The following is a 17,298-nucleotide window of genomic DNA, read 5'->3' on the forward strand; positions in this document are numbered from 1 at the left end:
TACGCACAGGAAAAAATGTGTTTTGGGGAGATTCGATATAAAAGTGGCGAATGGAAACCATTCAGCTATATGTCTAAAACCAGGTATCCCTCCACCCCTCCCATCACTCTTTCGTTTTTTTTCACCGTCAAGTATTAATTTCCATACACAATAGGGGGCTGGCTACACCTTGAAACTGCGTCGACTGGAGTCACAGTGCTGGGCATGTATCCTCGGCTTATGTTCCTTTTAGCTCTGGAGAGGAGATAGAAGGAATAAAATGTCCTGTCCTCCTCTCTCACTCTTGTTCCATTTCTCAGCAGATGTTGTGAGTATTCTCTCAATCTATCACACATAAAACACTCCACTATATCGTCCTCATAGTTCAGTGATTTATATATAACCTTGGGGGATAAATAAAAAAGGATCAAGGCGTCCTGGAGGAGTTCATTGGACCGGGGTCTGGACCCCGTGGTGCGGCGGCGTGTCCCCGTACACATCCTCGCTCCCCGGCAGAGCTCCGGGAGGGGTCATGCGCTTCTCCTTCTGTCTCCTGTTACAAAACCAAACCCGCACCACCTCCTTCTCCAGGTGCAGACTGTCCGCCAGGCCGAGTATTTCCGACGCCGCCGGTTTGGGGCTCTTCAAAAAATGGCTCTCCAACGCTCCCTTTACGCTCACCTCGATCGAGGTCCGTTTTTTCCTTTTCCTGCCCTGCGCCGCGATCTTGTCCAGGCTGGTCGGGCTGCCCGAGGTGGAGTCCGCCTCCTCCAACCACTTGTTCAACAGAGGCTTCAGCTTGCACATGTTCTTGAAGCTGAGCTGCAGGGCCTCGAACCTGCATATGGTGGTCTGAGAGAACACATTTCCGTACAGGGTCCCCAGGGCGAGTCCCACGTCCGCCTGCGTGAAGCCCAGCTTGATCCGCCGCTGCTTGAACTGCTTGGCGAACTGCTCCAGGTCGTCCGAGGTCGGTGTGTCCTCGTCCGAGTGCGGGTCGTTGTGGCTCCGGTGGTGCTGCTGCTGCTGGTGCTGATGCTGGCCGTGGTCGCTGAGGTGCGGGCTGTGGTGCTCGTCGTGACTGTCTCTGAGGCTGTGGTGGTGCATCCCCCCCTGCTGCTGCTGCTGCTGCTGCTGCTGCTGCCCGCCGCCCGGGAGCAGCCCGTTGACGCTGAAGCCCGGCTGGGAGTAAATACTAAGGCTTTGGCCGTTCGTCGTGGCCATGCTCGGTACTATGTGCGCCGCGGTGGTGGTCCTCCACGCCCGGCTGACGTCGTGGTGGTTCCCGTGCGTCTGGTGCACCAGGTGGGGCGGCCGCGACTGGTGCTGTAGATTGCTGCCGTTGGAGTTGTGCATGTCGTCCCGCGCGCCCTGCACCACAGAGGGCTTGATGTCCTGCTCCGAGCCGAGCGGGCTGGAGGACCACGGGACTCCCTCTCCGTGGGACAGCGCCGTGATCCACTGGTGCGCGTGGCTGAGCGTGTGGCTGTTGCTCTGCAGCGCGTAGTCGCCCTGCAACAGGCTTTGCGCATCCCGGTACGCCGCGGCTTGCTGCATGCCGCCGCCGGGCTCCGAGTGCACGATGGAGGCGCTGGAGGTAAGGATGCTGTAGTGCTGGTTAGACGCTGCGGTCGCCATGACTCTCGGAGCCGGACTGGTCGCTCGCATTAAAGGAACCTCGCATTTGACAAGATCCTCTCCTGCCCACAGGCGGCTCCCAGGCGCTCTGCCAAGTGGACGGCCGAGGCGCACCTGGACTCCGCCCCGCCTCCGCACGCTCATTGGAAGGCAAGGGATGATGGACGTGGTAACCAAGGGCGACGGCGCAGTGATTGGCTGCGGGGAATCCTCAGCAAACACTACTCTCTTTGTTGGGAAGAGGTACGAGTTGAGGCTCCCGTGGATGGAAGCGGAGAGCCGGAGTGCAGCATGCATGGGGAGACGGAGCACCCGGGATCAGCAGTGCAACTGTAAGATACAGTTGATTTACTTTGATAATCGTGTTCTATCAAGACTCAGGGATGAGAACCAGAACAGCAGGAGTTTCCTTTAGTGGGAAGATTAATGCAAGAGCTCTGTTTTATAGGATTCATTCTTTATTGAGGTAGACTTTAAATTTGGTTGTTTATGGTGAACTAATTTGACTTTTATTTCTGCGTAATTTTATGGTGTTATGGAAATGTGTGAGCAACATCCTACTTTGATTAGGCGTTTATTGTGTAGCTTTTCAGTGCAGCAAATATTGTTGGACGCATATCTAATCTGCATATTAATTCACCAGGCCTGTGTGAAAGTATTAGGCAGTTTAATGTTTTTAGGAGTGCTGCAGTGTTGCAACACTTTTGCTTAGACATTATATCTCTATGCTTATTCATGCCTGTCATTTCTGCAGCGTTGTGTGTATAAAATAATATAGATATATAAAATATGATGGAGCATGTTTCGCCTTAGTATTGATAATCTTTATGGAACTCATCAATCAGTTATTAATCTTAATTTAAAATAAAATGAATGACATTTACACAACTATTTAAGAATAATTTTGAAATATGATTAATTCAAACCGTTTTTTAGAACAACAGGCATTCTCACGTTACAGTAGAAACACATTTTGAAGGTCATAAGGTTGAGGAGATGTATGGAGAAATAAATCTTTAATACAATTAGTTTTGTTTTCTGAATCTTGATATCTGGTAAAGAAGAAAGCTCAGGCATGTTTTATTTAAATCGACTTCATTAGAACACAACTTCTTAGTAACAAGACATGAATAAATTGGATCAAACTAAGTGAAATAGACAGTGTTGGAGCTCATTGGTTGACCTGTAGACCTGTATAACGGCATGTAGGGAAATGTTTTACAGCATTTTAAATGAACATATGTCATTTAGAAAAATAATCAGTATAAAATCTATTATGTTGATGACGGAATCCTGCAGTTTAACTAACATTCCACAGTGTTTGTAAAAGTGTAGGTAAGTTTATTTCATCTAATTGAAGTCTTGTAAATGTCGACATCTTTCACATGTCTCGACTTGACAACCTGTAAGAGCCCATAAAGTAAACAAATCCGCTTGCTTCTCCTAGCAGGCTGTAAAGTGAATTAACAAGGCTGCCCGGGGAGGAGTGGCTTACACACAGGAAAAAAAGGAGGGTCCCTGTATGCAAGTTGAGCTTCTATATATAGCTTGAATGACTTGAATTATATTTTATATAGTCATTCAAATCTGCCAGTAATATGACTCCCAAAATGTTATTACTACATTTAGTTTGGAGCATTTCATGTGCTCCTTTAGTGATTGTTTACAGCACTGCGACAGGTCCATGTCATGTGGGATCACTAGAGCGTGGTGCAACACTATTGAAAGCCTTGTAGGATTCTTTACAATCACTGAAAGAGATTTTAGAAAAATCATTTTCGGGTTTCGTAACTCTTTTGAAGTTAATAGCGTGTGAAAAAGCTTCTGTGGGGGGCTCATCATCCAGTAAAGTGAGGATATAGGGGCAAAGTGAAGAGGAGGATTAAGTCCAGACTGTGGCCTCCAGTTCAGGGCATGGAGGGCAGCAGGGCTTCAGTCTTGTCCCAGCTGTCCCCCCCCCAAAGTAGTGTCAGCTTCAGGGACCCAGGACTTTGTCCAGAGAGGGGGGACATTCCTAACCCACCGCTGCTGGTTGCCATAGGGAGAGGTAAATGAAAGAACAGAAGTTGCGTCGATGCAACTGCCCCCCAACCACCCACCCACCCTCTCTCTCTCTCTTCCCTGCTCCTGGACTATCTAAAGGCCTCTATTTAGAAAGGCTCTCACTCTGCAGAGGGGACAAAGCCTTGGCAGGGATAAAGGGAGGGAGGAGTAAAGAGCACAGGGCCCGGAGAGGGGAGAAAAGGGCCCGAAAAAAAGGGTGAAAGATGAGAGAGATTATGTCTGTCTGTTCTTAAAGCTGCTCCTCCTCACACATGGCACTGACATGAAGCAAAGTGTGTGAGAAAACACCACAAAGATGGAGCCCGGCATGGCACAAGTGTGTTTTTCAACTTGCTTTTCTGAAGCAGTCCCCTTCATTTTGAATATTAGAAGGCATTAGTATAATGCCTACTGTGCATATGCAATTAAAAAGCACTTCCGTCGATGGTCTCAACAATTCAATTCACCAGAAATAAAGTAATGCATACTGTACAAATTAAACCTATAAATCAACGGAGACGGTTCTTCAATATGGATCATTTATAACTTCTAAAACTATATGCAAATGATGGAAAACTGTAATTAAACATTTTATTTAATAACTTGGACCTTTAGCAGTAAAATTAAAAGGCAATAAAAAAAGCAATTATCAAAGGGATATTTTTTCCCAAAAAAAGGATCAAACTGCAGTTAAAAGTGAAAGGCCGACATATTGAATACACTCACAAATCATTCTTATCAATATTCATTTATTCAAAAAGTTCACACAAGGACACATGTCATTTGTATGGACTCAGGTCTGTACACAATGCAGGGGCGCATAACAAAGGGACAAGTGCTAATTACAAAATTGTATTTAATCCGTTCCTCATATGACCTGGATTGGACTATGATTGCATACACAGGTTAACATTGTTTTCACCTTCTCTTCTTGACACTGCTTTTGTTGACAAAATGTGTGTTCTTAATCTCTGCTGAACAAAAATAAATGAAATATGTAATGCAATCCTCTTAAAATAAATGGAGGCACATACAGTTGTACATTAAATGCATAGTGGCCAAAATGTAACACAATCTAAAATAAAAGACTGGATATCTATCAGTTGTTGTCAAAAGACAAGGATAAACGATAGTAATTATCAGTGTGTTATGTTTTCTAATGTTGTTGGTCTGCTGACATTAATAATAAACAGTAAACAGTGATATAAAGCACAAAGCAGGCCCATAATGATCAGCCCAGAAGCAGAAACTCCTCATAATTCCATGTATAACTCAAGCGCTTCAATTACGTATCACTGATTGGTGCCATTAATGGATCTCATTTCGTAGGCTAATAATCCTTTATGGACGTGAATCCAGCTGGTATTGATAGCACACGAAGCCACCCAGGATTTAAGTCATATACGGGGGAAAGTTTCCAGGCACGGCTCAGTAATTCATTCTGGTAATATTGAACATTATTGTGGCGTAACATTGAAATCGGCCAAATCAAAAGAACATTGTGGTAATTAGGCTGTAATTCAAGGAATTACCACATCGCCACACAGGCTTAAATAGTCGTGTTGGGAGAAACGCAAAGCACATTATTTTAATGGTGTAATATGCAAACTACGGCTCGTTTCAATTACGTGGCTTAACAATGCATAAATGATGCGAGCCTTGTTATTTCGACTGCAGGGTCCTCAGTTATTCAATCACTGGGAGGGGCCAGTGTTATAGGGGCCATGCTGCCTCCTCTTCTACAGTAAAAAAAAGAGAAGCGGGGGCCGCTGCCAAAGCACATTTAAGGGAATAAAAATGAACAGCCAGAGAATGTAAGCGTTAAATTAACAGTAGGATAATTATATGACCCGTGTGCTGTAAAGATTCAATTTCTAACGCTCTAATTAGGCGACTGTCTCCCCATACATCAGCTCACATCCCTCTGCCAATTTCTCAGCAGAAAGCGTCCTGTGAGCGGAAATAATTAGATTTTATTAAGACACGGCTGGCGTAATAAGGGAAAATCAGAGGAGGGGGCTGCTTGAATATGATATGTTTTTATAATCGTTGATTGTTCTGCACACACACGGCCCACTGAGTCCCATTTAAAGAGAGAGGGTAGTTGAGTCCAAACTGGAGGGAGAGAGGCAGGGACTGTATTAACCCACATAAGCCACTGCCTGCCCACTGTCTACTGTAGGAGGGAGATATACAGTAAAGTGTTGTCTCCCTTCTGACATAAATATAGGCCATGTGGAAGAACTATAAAAATGATGCTAATAGGAAATATCCCAGACAAATGACTGCATGTAAGGCTGCAACTAACACACATTTATATCACCTAATTATTCACCTAACTGGTGAAAATTGCCATTCACAATTTCTCAGAGAACAAGACGACATATTTAAATCACAGCCAAGGTCAAAATGTCTTTTGCTATTGTAAATTCACTTTGATCTTCACCTGAGGAATGATCAAAGTGCAGAGTTTGTTTTCATGTTCATCCGCTGAAGGAGGGAAGTGTATCTGTGCTAACCTTGAATCTCAGTCTATCATGTGAATGCACAAGAGGATTTTTGTGACATCACAACTAGCTCATAGCCAATCCCGGCTCAATGTATGAAACCTCCAGTGCACCCTTAAAGCTGGGGTGGAGGATTTGGGGAGAAAATGGCAGTTGGGATTAGAGATTCAAATACAAATACCTCAACCGCTCCACTTGTTCTCTTTGGTCCCTCCCCAATTGGTCCCTCCCTGACACGCTCTACACCAAAAAAGTTGTGCCAAAGTGAATGGACAGTCCCAGCAGCCAATAAGAACAGAGAATCTGAGCCTCGCTCTGATTGGTAAAAGTGTACAGCTCATGTTAACTTTGACCAATCAGAAATCATATACCCCAGCTTTGACTAAGACTTAGCTTCTCAGTGGGATGAACAACATCAATGTGTAACAGTTTAACTTTTGATATATTGCATAATCCATATACTGTACTCTGGATTTTTTAATTATGGAGATAATATGTCGTTTTAAGATCAGGTGATTCAATGTTTTTTTGAATGGAAAAACATATGGGACACAAATTATTATTCCTAGCACAGAGTTTAGGTTCTAAGTCTTAATCAGCCTGCATGGGATATTTGAATTTAATTTTTAGTCCAGCCAACAGCCCAAAAACCTAAACATTATCAGTTCATTATTATTGTCACCTCAAAAAATTTAAATAAAACGGCAAATCAATTGTTAAAGTGGTTTCATGTAAATGCTCTGTCCTTAGACAGAGCAATTGTTCCAACTCTACCTCTGTCTGTATAGGTATGGATAGGTTAGGTATATGCTCCTATTTAATACTTTTATGATAACTGGACTGTTACTGTAGGAGATATAATCCACTGAGGTACAATAAGATGTTTAACAACCTAGTATTTAGTGCCACAAAGACAGTGTTACGTCCCTGTTGGAGCATTATGGCTTTATTACTTGACTAATCTGAGTTTCCATTGCTTTGCTTCTACCAGAACAGATAAAAAGTCCAAATCAGAGTAGTAATCTTTTATTTCTAAAGCATGTATCCTGAAATGAAAGACACCCTATTGGCTATAACAGCGTAACTTTGTCACATTGTTACACCGAGAAAAAATATACAGTTTAAGTTCAAGAAAAAAAAACATTCAATACTTTTTAATCAAGCACAGGGTCAATTGTTGCCAAAGGTAATAACAGGCACGTCGTGTTGTAATGTTGAGGGTTTGATTTCATATGAGCTGTTCAGAATCAGATATCAATCATTCTGGCGTCGTGGCTTGTTTCAAGTCTTACATAACGAGGAGCCAACCCCACGCCTTTCATCCTTATACTGTAATTGTTGTGTGTGCCATCAAAGGCAGCCAGAGTGACAGACAGACAGGCTTGTATGGGAGGATTAATACAGTGGGTGAGTGACTATACACACTGAGTAAGGAGAGAGCTAGAAGATACGGGGAGCTAGCAGGAGCAGGAGGAGGAGGAGGATGGGAGGCAGAAGAGGACAAAAAGTATGGGGAGAGAGTTAACGAGAGGGAGAGCATTAATTGTGTGCATTGTGCCGGGGCTCTTTTGCCTTGAGTGTGTGGCTTGTGGAGGTGGCGGGCGCTAACCCCTCCAAGCCAGCCCGCCGTGATCTGAGCCAGCTCTCAGACACTGCTGTATTCCAATGCAATTAGGCCACTCAAAGGCCTGCTTAAAGCTGCACCCCCCACTACACCACACACACACACTCACGCTACACACACACACACGCTACACGCTCACACACACACACACACACACACACACACACACACTCACACACACTCAGATAGCAACAGCCCCTGTGGGTCCCCTTCCATTGTAGCGGGGAGGTGTATTCTGTCCCTCTTTGAGGCCCTGGATGAAGAGACCACCCTGGGGAGCAGGAAAAAGGGAGGATTACCTCTCTTTTCTGTCCCCTTCACCCTCTCTCTTTCTCTCTCTCTCTCTTTTCGGCACTTCGGAGGGGCGCGGCACTGCTGCGACCCTGCAGTTACACTATCTCCTGTCCACCCATGTTATTGTCACTGTCTTGTATGTTTCTTGGAGAGGTGTGTACTGAAAAGGCAAATTTCATTGTGCTGTAACGGTGCATATGACAATAAAGCTATCTATCTATCTATCTATCTATCTAGTTCACATTCTAAAATCATCCCAGGCAGGCAGGCAGGCAGACAGACAGACAGGCAGGCAGGCAGACAGGCAGGCAGGCAGGCAGACACTGAGCAGAGCTATGGTTATAGGCAGGCGTTGGGAGTTTTTCTGCGGGAGAAAAAGAAGCAGAAGAAGAAGAAGAGAGCAATGAGGCGTCGCTGTGATGGATGTCATTGTGGGGACTGCTTTAGCAATATCACTTTGGCTCTTCCTCCTCCATTATTCATACAGTCATATATTTCAACAAGTGGCGTGCAGCCTAGCTCGCTAGCTGGTCCCCGGTTGGCATCAGCCTAAGTCTGTCGGTCCCCTCTGTGTGCTGTATTAAGAGGAAAAGGCTCATCTTAACCATAGCAGCTCTGGTTCTCTTGGCCGGGTTTCAGCGTGTCTCATTCCCCTAGAAAGCATTTAAAGCAGATTACCAACCTAACGCTACTACACCTCCCCAATAAGGCAAGAGAGAGAGAGAGAGAGAGAGAGAGAGAGAGAGAGAGAGAAACTGGCACATTAACACCTGCAATAGCGCTCAATGGCATCAACAGATTAACGAGGTAATCCACACAATGAGGTCTTTGATTGGTGTGGCTTGGCAGCCAGCGACGCCAGGCATAATGCACACTGTTATTTCAGAGGAGCGTCCCAGCAGCACGAGGAGGGAAAACTTGGCAGAAGCTGTTTCCCTTTTTTGTTGTCTCTCCGTCAGATGATGCTTTTGAAGAAATGTTTTAACTCTGGTGCATCTGGTGCCTTTGCCCCTGTTTTCCTTGTCAGAGAAATAACCTGCTGGCTGCTCTGGTGGCACACGTGTGAAGGAAGGGAGAGAGGGAGAGGAATCACATGCTTTCTGAAGGCTGTTTAAACAGCAGGGCTGATGAGGAGCTCTCCCTCGACTTTCCCCCCACATTTTTCTGCATAAGGACGTGCGTACAGGATAAGTGTGTGTGTGTGTGTGTGTGTGTGTGCCATAGATCTCCCATCGCTCATGTGCGGCTCGATTAGCCCCACGTGCCTCGTTCGTCAGACGTGGAGGCAGAGCAGATGGCAGGAGACGCACCGTGTTACCATGCTGCGGCACTATGTAACGCCGCTCTAATTGAAACATCAATACTGCCCTGTCAATACACTATAGAGCTACTATACCAAACACCACAACCTACAGACCTGCACTTGACTGGGGGGAAAGGGTTAGACCTGCAATGACTCGGACATATTTGTTTTATATTCAGACGTTGAAAAGTTTAGGCCGCATTCCAAATTTGCCAACAAAAGCAACTTTTCCCAGCAATTTCTGTGATATTTTTCGGGCTGCTTTCAGTATCTTAATTTCAATTAAACACTTGAGTTGATGTCTGTTCTGGTGGTAAAGGACGCATGCAGAAAAAGATGGAGAAGAGAATTTTCGTCTGAGGCATCTCCGCCGTGGCACATTTTCTAATGAATTGATAAAAATAAAGGGGAGGGAGCTCACAGGGCTTTTCAACGTTATCGGGAAATTCAGCAGGAGAACAGAGAGAAATTAGGCGGCTAGGAAATTAATTTGCTATTTGTCCAACTCAATGAGGAGTGACACAGCCCCCTTAATGAACGGGTAATCCATTTCTTATTGCACTGAGCCCAATTCACCCTTCAATGAAGTGGAAAAAGACAAACATATCTTTCGCTAACCTTTGCAACTTCCGAGAGCTAAACGGGAAGGGGGGAGATGGGCTCGCCCGGGAAACGATTTGTTTTTTTGTGTGTGGAGGGATTTATATTATATATTTTTTTGTGTGTGTTTCTGTGGCTGGGAGAGCGATTGAGTTTTTAAAGCCGAGGCCATGGAATCCACAATAAATAATGTGTGCCGGGCAGCACTGTGGCCACACACAGTCAAAGTTCTGGACATGGAATTGATTCATGATCAATTGGTTTGCTGCACTGTGGGAAAACAACAGCCTTTATTTATCTTTAACCAATGGTCCATACTTGTTTCTTCAGCTGCCTTCCCCCTGCCTTTCTGAGACTGTTTTCAATCTCCTGGGTCTGAAGAGTCTGACTGTTGCACCTTATCCACAGCCATAAGGACACCATGGAGATCTTGTGAAGGTAAGGACCTTCTCTCTCTGTCCACAAGCTCCCCGAAGGCCTCTGAGTCATGAAGCTCCTTCCTTAACCTCGTGGAGGACTTCTGTGCCACATCTGCCTGATGTAGATAAAGTGTTAATGTCATAAGAAAAAAAGAATGCACAATAACCCAATGTAGAAGCATACAGTCAAAGCAAATGGAGAGGCAACTAACGGTTACATTCCACATCAGACAATCTGTGGATCGTTTTCTCAATTAAAGGTGCAGTCAACAATTCTGGAGAATGCTTGTTGTCAAAATCAGTGAATATCTCTTCATGATGCGCTAGCTGTCCTAGGTATATAGACAAAGGCAATGTGAACAAACTGGGAGTCCACTGCAGGTAGCAACATGGCCATTTGTTTTACATATATATATTATAAATATATATTATTTTCAGCACACAAAGTATGGACAGGTAGAGGATTTTTAGGACATTTGTTCACTTATTTTGACAGCAAAATTATTTTGACAACAGGCGTTCTACAGAATCGCTGACTCTACCTTTAATTGCTAAACCTTTCCGTTTATAGAAATCGTGAGAAACCCCTGGGAACTAGGCAATGCTTGTCATTTTGTATTACCACAAGATGAATGATTCATAAAGTATTATTACAATCAGCTAATCACTTAATAGATAAATTGTTGAGTGAAATCAGATACACGTCCATTTGCGTTTTGCCAAACAAAATGGGCTGAACGCAATGTGCCTGGCATATCAACCCACGTGTATCTGTCTCACAAAAGCAGATCATTGCCTTTTCATCTATTCCACATTGTAACTTTAAACATCAACTCTTTCATCATGCAAATAATTCCCTAGACAATCAATGATTTCCTTCAATTGTAAAAAGAAGCACGGAAACAATCAGTAAGTGCATTTGCATCTGCCAGTTATCTATACCAGATATCTATCCAATTTTAGGACATATATCAAATATAGGTGTGAACATGCATTCATTTCTTTTTGCCAATATTCTGGATGTGAACTTGACTCCAGTATCTGGTGCTGCAGCTCACCTTGAAAGCCATTCTGGAGGTCAGGGGTTTGTTGAAGCTCTGGTTATCCAACGTTGAGTCTCCAGGAGTCTTCAACTTCTAAATGATGGAACAGATATTCAATGTTAAAGACATATCAAATGTAGGACCGTATAGAACCAATGTATCTCATTCTGTCTGAAAGGTTGAAACCCAGGAGGAGAAAAAGATAATTCCCGGGCATATGAGTAATTACATTAAAGGTGTACTACCACTACAACAATTTTGTATTGTATTTTTGGGGGGGATTGACAATTTTGGAGAGACAGAAGAAATTAGTTTGTTTAAGCTTGCATAGGAAGAGTAGTACTTCCTATAACTACTCAATTCACCTGTCTGTGTAAAACCTGTGCAGTGGCCTTTTAATCCGTTTCCATCATGCCACAATTTATTTTTAGCGCTTGTTGTTAATGATTGGTTCTTGTCTTGAGGTCCTCCATCTGTTTACACTTCACCGACCAGCACCACTTGCAGCAGGGGTAGTGTGACTCCTTTGACATCCCCTACCCCCCCAGTCCTTACACCAAAATAACACCATGATTCAACTTGTGTTTTCTTGAGGGGAAAAAAGACAAGGACAAACATCTTCATTTGAAATCAATCAATCAATCAATCAAAAAAAAAGGGTCTATGTCCACACGAGCGACATTGAGACTCTTGGTTCTGCTTGTGATCTTGGCTGAAGTTTGTCAGTGAGTTTTGACATGTCAGAGTTGTGAGGAAATCCCGAGCGGGGCGACATGACAGCAGGGGGGGGGGGGGGGGGTTCCAGTGATACAGTATTTACAACAAGGCACCAGGATGTGGGAGAGCGTTGCAGCAGCAGCAGCAGCAGCAGACGGCAGCATACACACGGTGCTTTCAATTATTTCTCACAACACTCGTGGAAGTAGGAGCACAGCGGGGAGTACAGTATGAACAGCAAAAAAACTATAAAAAGACACGGAGCGAAAAGAGAACTCCCGAGATTAAATAGATGGCGTGGGATATGCCGATGCTGGTTATAGCGTGTGTCGTAGGTTATAGGAGAAATCGAAAGTGGATGTTGATGCGGTGAGAAGTGATGGGGCAGAAACCGGAGCATAAATAATTAGAGTTAGGGTTGATGTTTGGATTTGATATCACTGAAGTTAGACTGATAGACCATAGGCATGTCTACAGGCATGTCATGCTAGTCTGCCTTTCACTTGAGCAACATGTTAAGAGTTTGAATGAGATTCTGACATGAACTTCTCAACAAGGCTTAGAGTTTGGATCAATGCTAGCAGCTATGCGACGTGGCACTGTCTTCAGTTTTCAGGTGCTTCCTAATAAGTTAAAGTATCGTACAAATTAAAAGTTGAGCTGATGATGGTGCCAGATGGAAAGTGAGGGTCTCGCCTAGGTGTTAGAATCCATCCTGAGTAGGCAAGTTTCCATCGAAATCGGACTCAAACAAGGGTTTTCAAATATCGCCCAGAAAATTGATTAAATGTCTCTGTAATTATTGACCCAAGTAGTCAGAATGTAAGATAAACTTTGATCTGCTTTTTGGCAATACAATAAAAGTTGAGGGATGGTCCTTCATCCTCTGTGGATCACTGTTCAATGTTCCATATCAATCCACTCAACACTGTGTGGCTGAGATATTCCAGTCTGGACCAGAGTGGTGGACCAAACAAACTAGAACTACAAATAAAAGTTTTGTAAAAAATTAACATATCTTTTATTTGTATCAGTGTAAATCCGTGTAATGTCTTGAACGTTTGCTTTTTGAAACGGCACAGGCATGTGTAGCTTTTAATGAGGACTTATACAGTGTGATTCAGTAGAAAAAAAATTAAGAGGGTTTATTTTGGAGTCTTGTGTTTTATGATTGTCTAAATCCACTACTCACACCACTCAATTTTTTCCTGCTGATTTTCAACACAAGGGCTTCAAGCTTGGCGATATAGACTATTTTTTACCCTGGCATGACATTTTCTGAATTGAAAAGAGCTGCCAGCTGCCAGCTTTATAATAACAGCAATTTGGGGGCCATTTATTACAATGATCAAATCTCATGAACAGGCACCTCCTGGTGAACAAGTGCCGTTCATAAAGTGTGTGGACTTAATAGAGTTTGGTTAGTCTGGTTTTTGAACACTTTCTATGTAAGTCTCATATAAACAGTGACATTTGGGATAAGAATATGAAAACGCCTTATTAAGTGTCCTACAAGCCTTTTTCCTTAAAGTCTTGGCCTTATTTTAGTCGTTTTGTCCAGTTTTCTTCTCATAGTAACACAACAAATCCCCTTAATTGTCTGATTGCTTGTATTTTATTGGTGTCAGTTTCATCCCAGATCTCAGCAATTAAACATAGAGTCAATGAACAGGGCTGAACAACAAGAAGACGAAACCCGAGCAGCAATACACAGGAAATAACCTTTAGATTGAAAGCTCCAGATCGGTGGAGCATATATTCAAGCATTGCACTGGAATGCACACTCACATACTGTCACACAGAAACATACACACACACACACACACCGTATCCTGTCTGTCTGTCCTGAAAGTCATCAGCAGAAAACAGATGACAACCTGGAGCTGATCTCTCTCTTCTCCCTTAGATGAGAAGCTCTTAGTGAAGGAGAGAGAGAGAGAGAGAGAGGCTCACACAGACAGAGATGTTTTCCTACCTTCTCTGTGGGACGACCCTCCCTATCCACCCACTATACCCCCCCCCCGCCCCCCCCGCCCTTCCCAACCTAGTGGATCAAACAAAGGACATCATTTGTAGGCCAAGTCTTTTTCTGAGCGTCTCTCCTCGTCTCTGCATACCAATCCAATACAGCCCAAGGAAAAAAAGGCACACCATTGTACGTGTACTTGTGTGTGTGTGTGTGTGTGTATGTATGTGTGTGTGTGTGTGTGTGTGTGTGCGTGCGTCTGCGTCCGGGGGTTGGAAGGTCTGTTTGCCTCTCCGCCAAGCATCGATTTATCCTTTTCTCCAATTTATTTCTCCTCCTTGCCTCTGCGATCCATTCAGATCTGCCTCTAGGGGAGGAACTGGGGGTAAAGACGTTGTTGTTTGCCTCACGACACCGGCCCAAACCTCATCTACAGGCCCCCGTGACCGTGTTACCCTAGCAAGGACATGTCGGGCAACAGCAACACACACACACACACACACACACACATCACACACACACACACACACACACACACACACACACACACACACACACTGAGCTACCTGTCGTCCAGCGGGCACAGAGCCGTAATTGGCCTCATAATGCAGCGTAAAGGACACAAGATAGAAAACCTCCTAGGTAATTGTGGGAGGATAATGCCGCATTATAGTCTGAAAGAGAATTCTCTACTTGTTTCAGTTCAAACCCCCTTTTGCTGAAAGATGATTCACTAGACTAGACCACAAAATGTCCTCTAATTTTCAAAGGGGGGCGGGGGGGGGGGGGGAGTTATAGGCCTACACCTTCTCTTTCATTCCAGAGTAACAACTGTTAGAGGAAGCCAGAGAATGATATTCAATTGTTCCTCATAATCAGGGCCAGCGCTCGGTGTACCAGCGGCAGATATGATCGGAATAACAATATCTCAAGTCCCCGTTTCAGCCATCTCTCTCCGTCTGTATGATTCTGACATTTTCAGATGTTATTGCTCTTCAGACTCAAGGATTTGTATCTTAAAGCCTCGGCGGTGACAACAGCGCAGAACAGAACAGAAGTGCTGCGTGTGCACAAATCCCTACACACACACACACCCACACACACACACACACACACACACACACACACACACACACACGTTAGGTGCAGATCTGCGAGCCATTCTTCAGTGTCCCGGTGAGCGACGCCTGGCACATCCTTACACCTGAAGTTGATCAATGCAGATATGTCCAGGGGGAAATTGAAATCCATAGGAAATTAGGCGGCGCCAGTGATTTATTGGAATAGTAAATCACAGAGTGTGTGATGTGTGAAACGTGTGTGTGTGTTCTCCTCCCCTGCCTCTGTGTACAGTTACTTTACCTTGTGTCGGACTGGGACGGTGATGTCAGCAGTCCGTACCTTCCTGTCTCTCTCCATTCTGTAGACCCATTCAATCAGGTCCAGAGGAGGGGAATGCTCCCTCTGGTGCAGCCTACCAAGAGGGACAGGGTGATGCAAGCCCATGGACACAATGCTCCTCAGGGGCCCCTCTGAAGCAAAGAATGAAATAAAATAAATAACAATAATAAGGCGTAACATTTCTGTTAAAACGGTGTTTGCATCTACGTCACCATCCAAATGTCAAGTCAATTTCGGTCAACTGTTTTTAAATGTTAGCGGAGACAATATGGAAATGATGTCTTTAAATGCTTTACCTAGGCTAAAATGATTAAAAGTATTAATTATTAATATAAAAAAATATTATTTTCTGAGTTTTTGCTATTTTTTGCTGTACTTATTTTTTTTTCTATTTCAGAAAATACAAAAAAATCAAATCTTGTTTTTTGATGCCGTTCTGTATATGATTGGCATGTTTTAAAAAAGTTGCCGTTTAATGTGTTCAAGTTCTGTCATTTCCTTTATATGGTAGTTTGTTTTATTGTTAGTCCACCATTCCTGCAAGATTATAATTGCCTACCAAAGCATGAGGGATTTACAGGAAAAAAAATGCATCACATAATCCATTGTTAATGCTTGAAATCCTCCCCACTGTTCTCTCTCCTAGAGGTAAAGTGACTTAATACTTTTTTGCTACCTTGCTAATGCCAACCAAAAATGTCCTAGTGCTGCTCCTTCACATTAAAAGCATTCTCTTACTGTTAAGTAGTCACAACAAGACCACAATAAAAAGTCAAGTTAGTTTTATGACAAATCAACTGTGGCCTTTAGAACATTTTCAACAATCATTCGGCCACTTTACAGGCAAATTAAGCATGACTCAAAAATGACCTGAACTGAAAATGAATCTATTCGCTCTTCGTGTTCACCCACTGCAAAGTAAAATGACTCACACAAACTTCAAGAACAGCAGTGCCAACAACGTCCTAACTTTAGAGGACAACTTTCTGTGCTTGTGAGATCTTATTCATTTTAGACTGAAAATATAAACTACAGGCACACTTACAGTGTAACGGGAAAAACCTAAATCTGCATACGGTTGTGGGAGTATCTTGGAGGAGATTGTATCAATGCGTAGATTTTCCAATGGAGATAGGGTGTATTTTAAGCCCCAACCAAAGAACCGCCCCCCCCCCCCCCCTTCACACACACACACACACACACACACACACACACACACACAAACCCCTTCCCTTGCTTTCCTTTTCCAGGTACACCTCTTGTGTTCTAGCTTGTTTTTGTCCTGCTTTAATTGCTTTTTTTCTCTTTTTTTTTGCAGAGAAGAATAAAAGACAACAACGAGGCGGTGCGGGCTGCAGCTAATGGAGAGGCTGTAATTGTGAATGGATGCATTCATCTAGAGACCTCGTCCGTGAATTGTGCCGCACAATACGCAGTGCCCAGGCTGCTCAGATCAGCAACCAGTCACCAAAACACACACACACACACACACACACACACACACACACACACACACACACACACACACACACACACTGAACTGAAACCCCTTAGATCACTGGTGCTCAGAGGAGGAACGTAATCACACTTCCGCAGAGATCGAGGGGGGAGAGAAGGAGGAGAGAGAGAAGAGGGGAGAAACGATACAAGGAGAGAGGAGAGAGGAGGAGAGGGAATAGTGAAACTGCTGTTTCCTACCATCTGATTTGGACTGTATAGCCCAGGGGCCAGATCAGATACAGCCACTTGTATACACACACACAC

General features: G+C 44.0%; 2 protein-coding genes across 2 annotated transcripts in view; both read right to left on the minus strand.

Annotated features, from left to right (window-relative positions):
- Nucleotides 1-426: 426 nt before the first annotated feature.
- Nucleotides 427-1,742, minus strand: pou3f2b (POU class 3 homeobox 2b; the record flags this gene model as incomplete). The annotated part of the gene is made up of 1 exon (XM_080039067.1): nucleotides 427-1,742. The coding sequence occupies exon 1, from the start codon at nucleotides 1,645-1,647 to the stop codon at nucleotides 427-429; it is 1,221 nt and encodes a 406-aa protein (XP_079895193.1). The 5' UTR covers nucleotides 1,648-1,742.
- Nucleotides 1,743-10,349: 8,607 nt separating this feature from the next.
- LOC307259117 (proprotein convertase subtilisin/kexin type 4-like) overlaps nucleotides 10,350-17,298 on the minus strand; it is a gene marked incomplete at both ends in the record, with an annotated part of 161,734 nt that continues 154,785 nt past the window's right edge. The window contains 3 exons of the mRNA XM_080038851.1: nucleotides 10,350-10,523; nucleotides 11,466-11,543; nucleotides 15,496-15,665. Coding sequence (XP_079894977.1) covers nucleotides 10,350-10,523; nucleotides 11,466-11,543; nucleotides 15,496-15,665 — 422 coding nt within the window. The remainder of the gene's footprint in view (nucleotides 10,524-11,465; nucleotides 11,544-15,495; nucleotides 15,666-17,298) is intronic.

Source organism: Ammodytes marinus, assembly GCF_949987685.1.
Source record: "Ammodytes marinus genome assembly, chromosome: 13".
NCBI classification, from domain to species: Eukaryota; Metazoa; Chordata; class Actinopteri; order Uranoscopiformes; family Ammodytidae; genus Ammodytes; species Ammodytes marinus.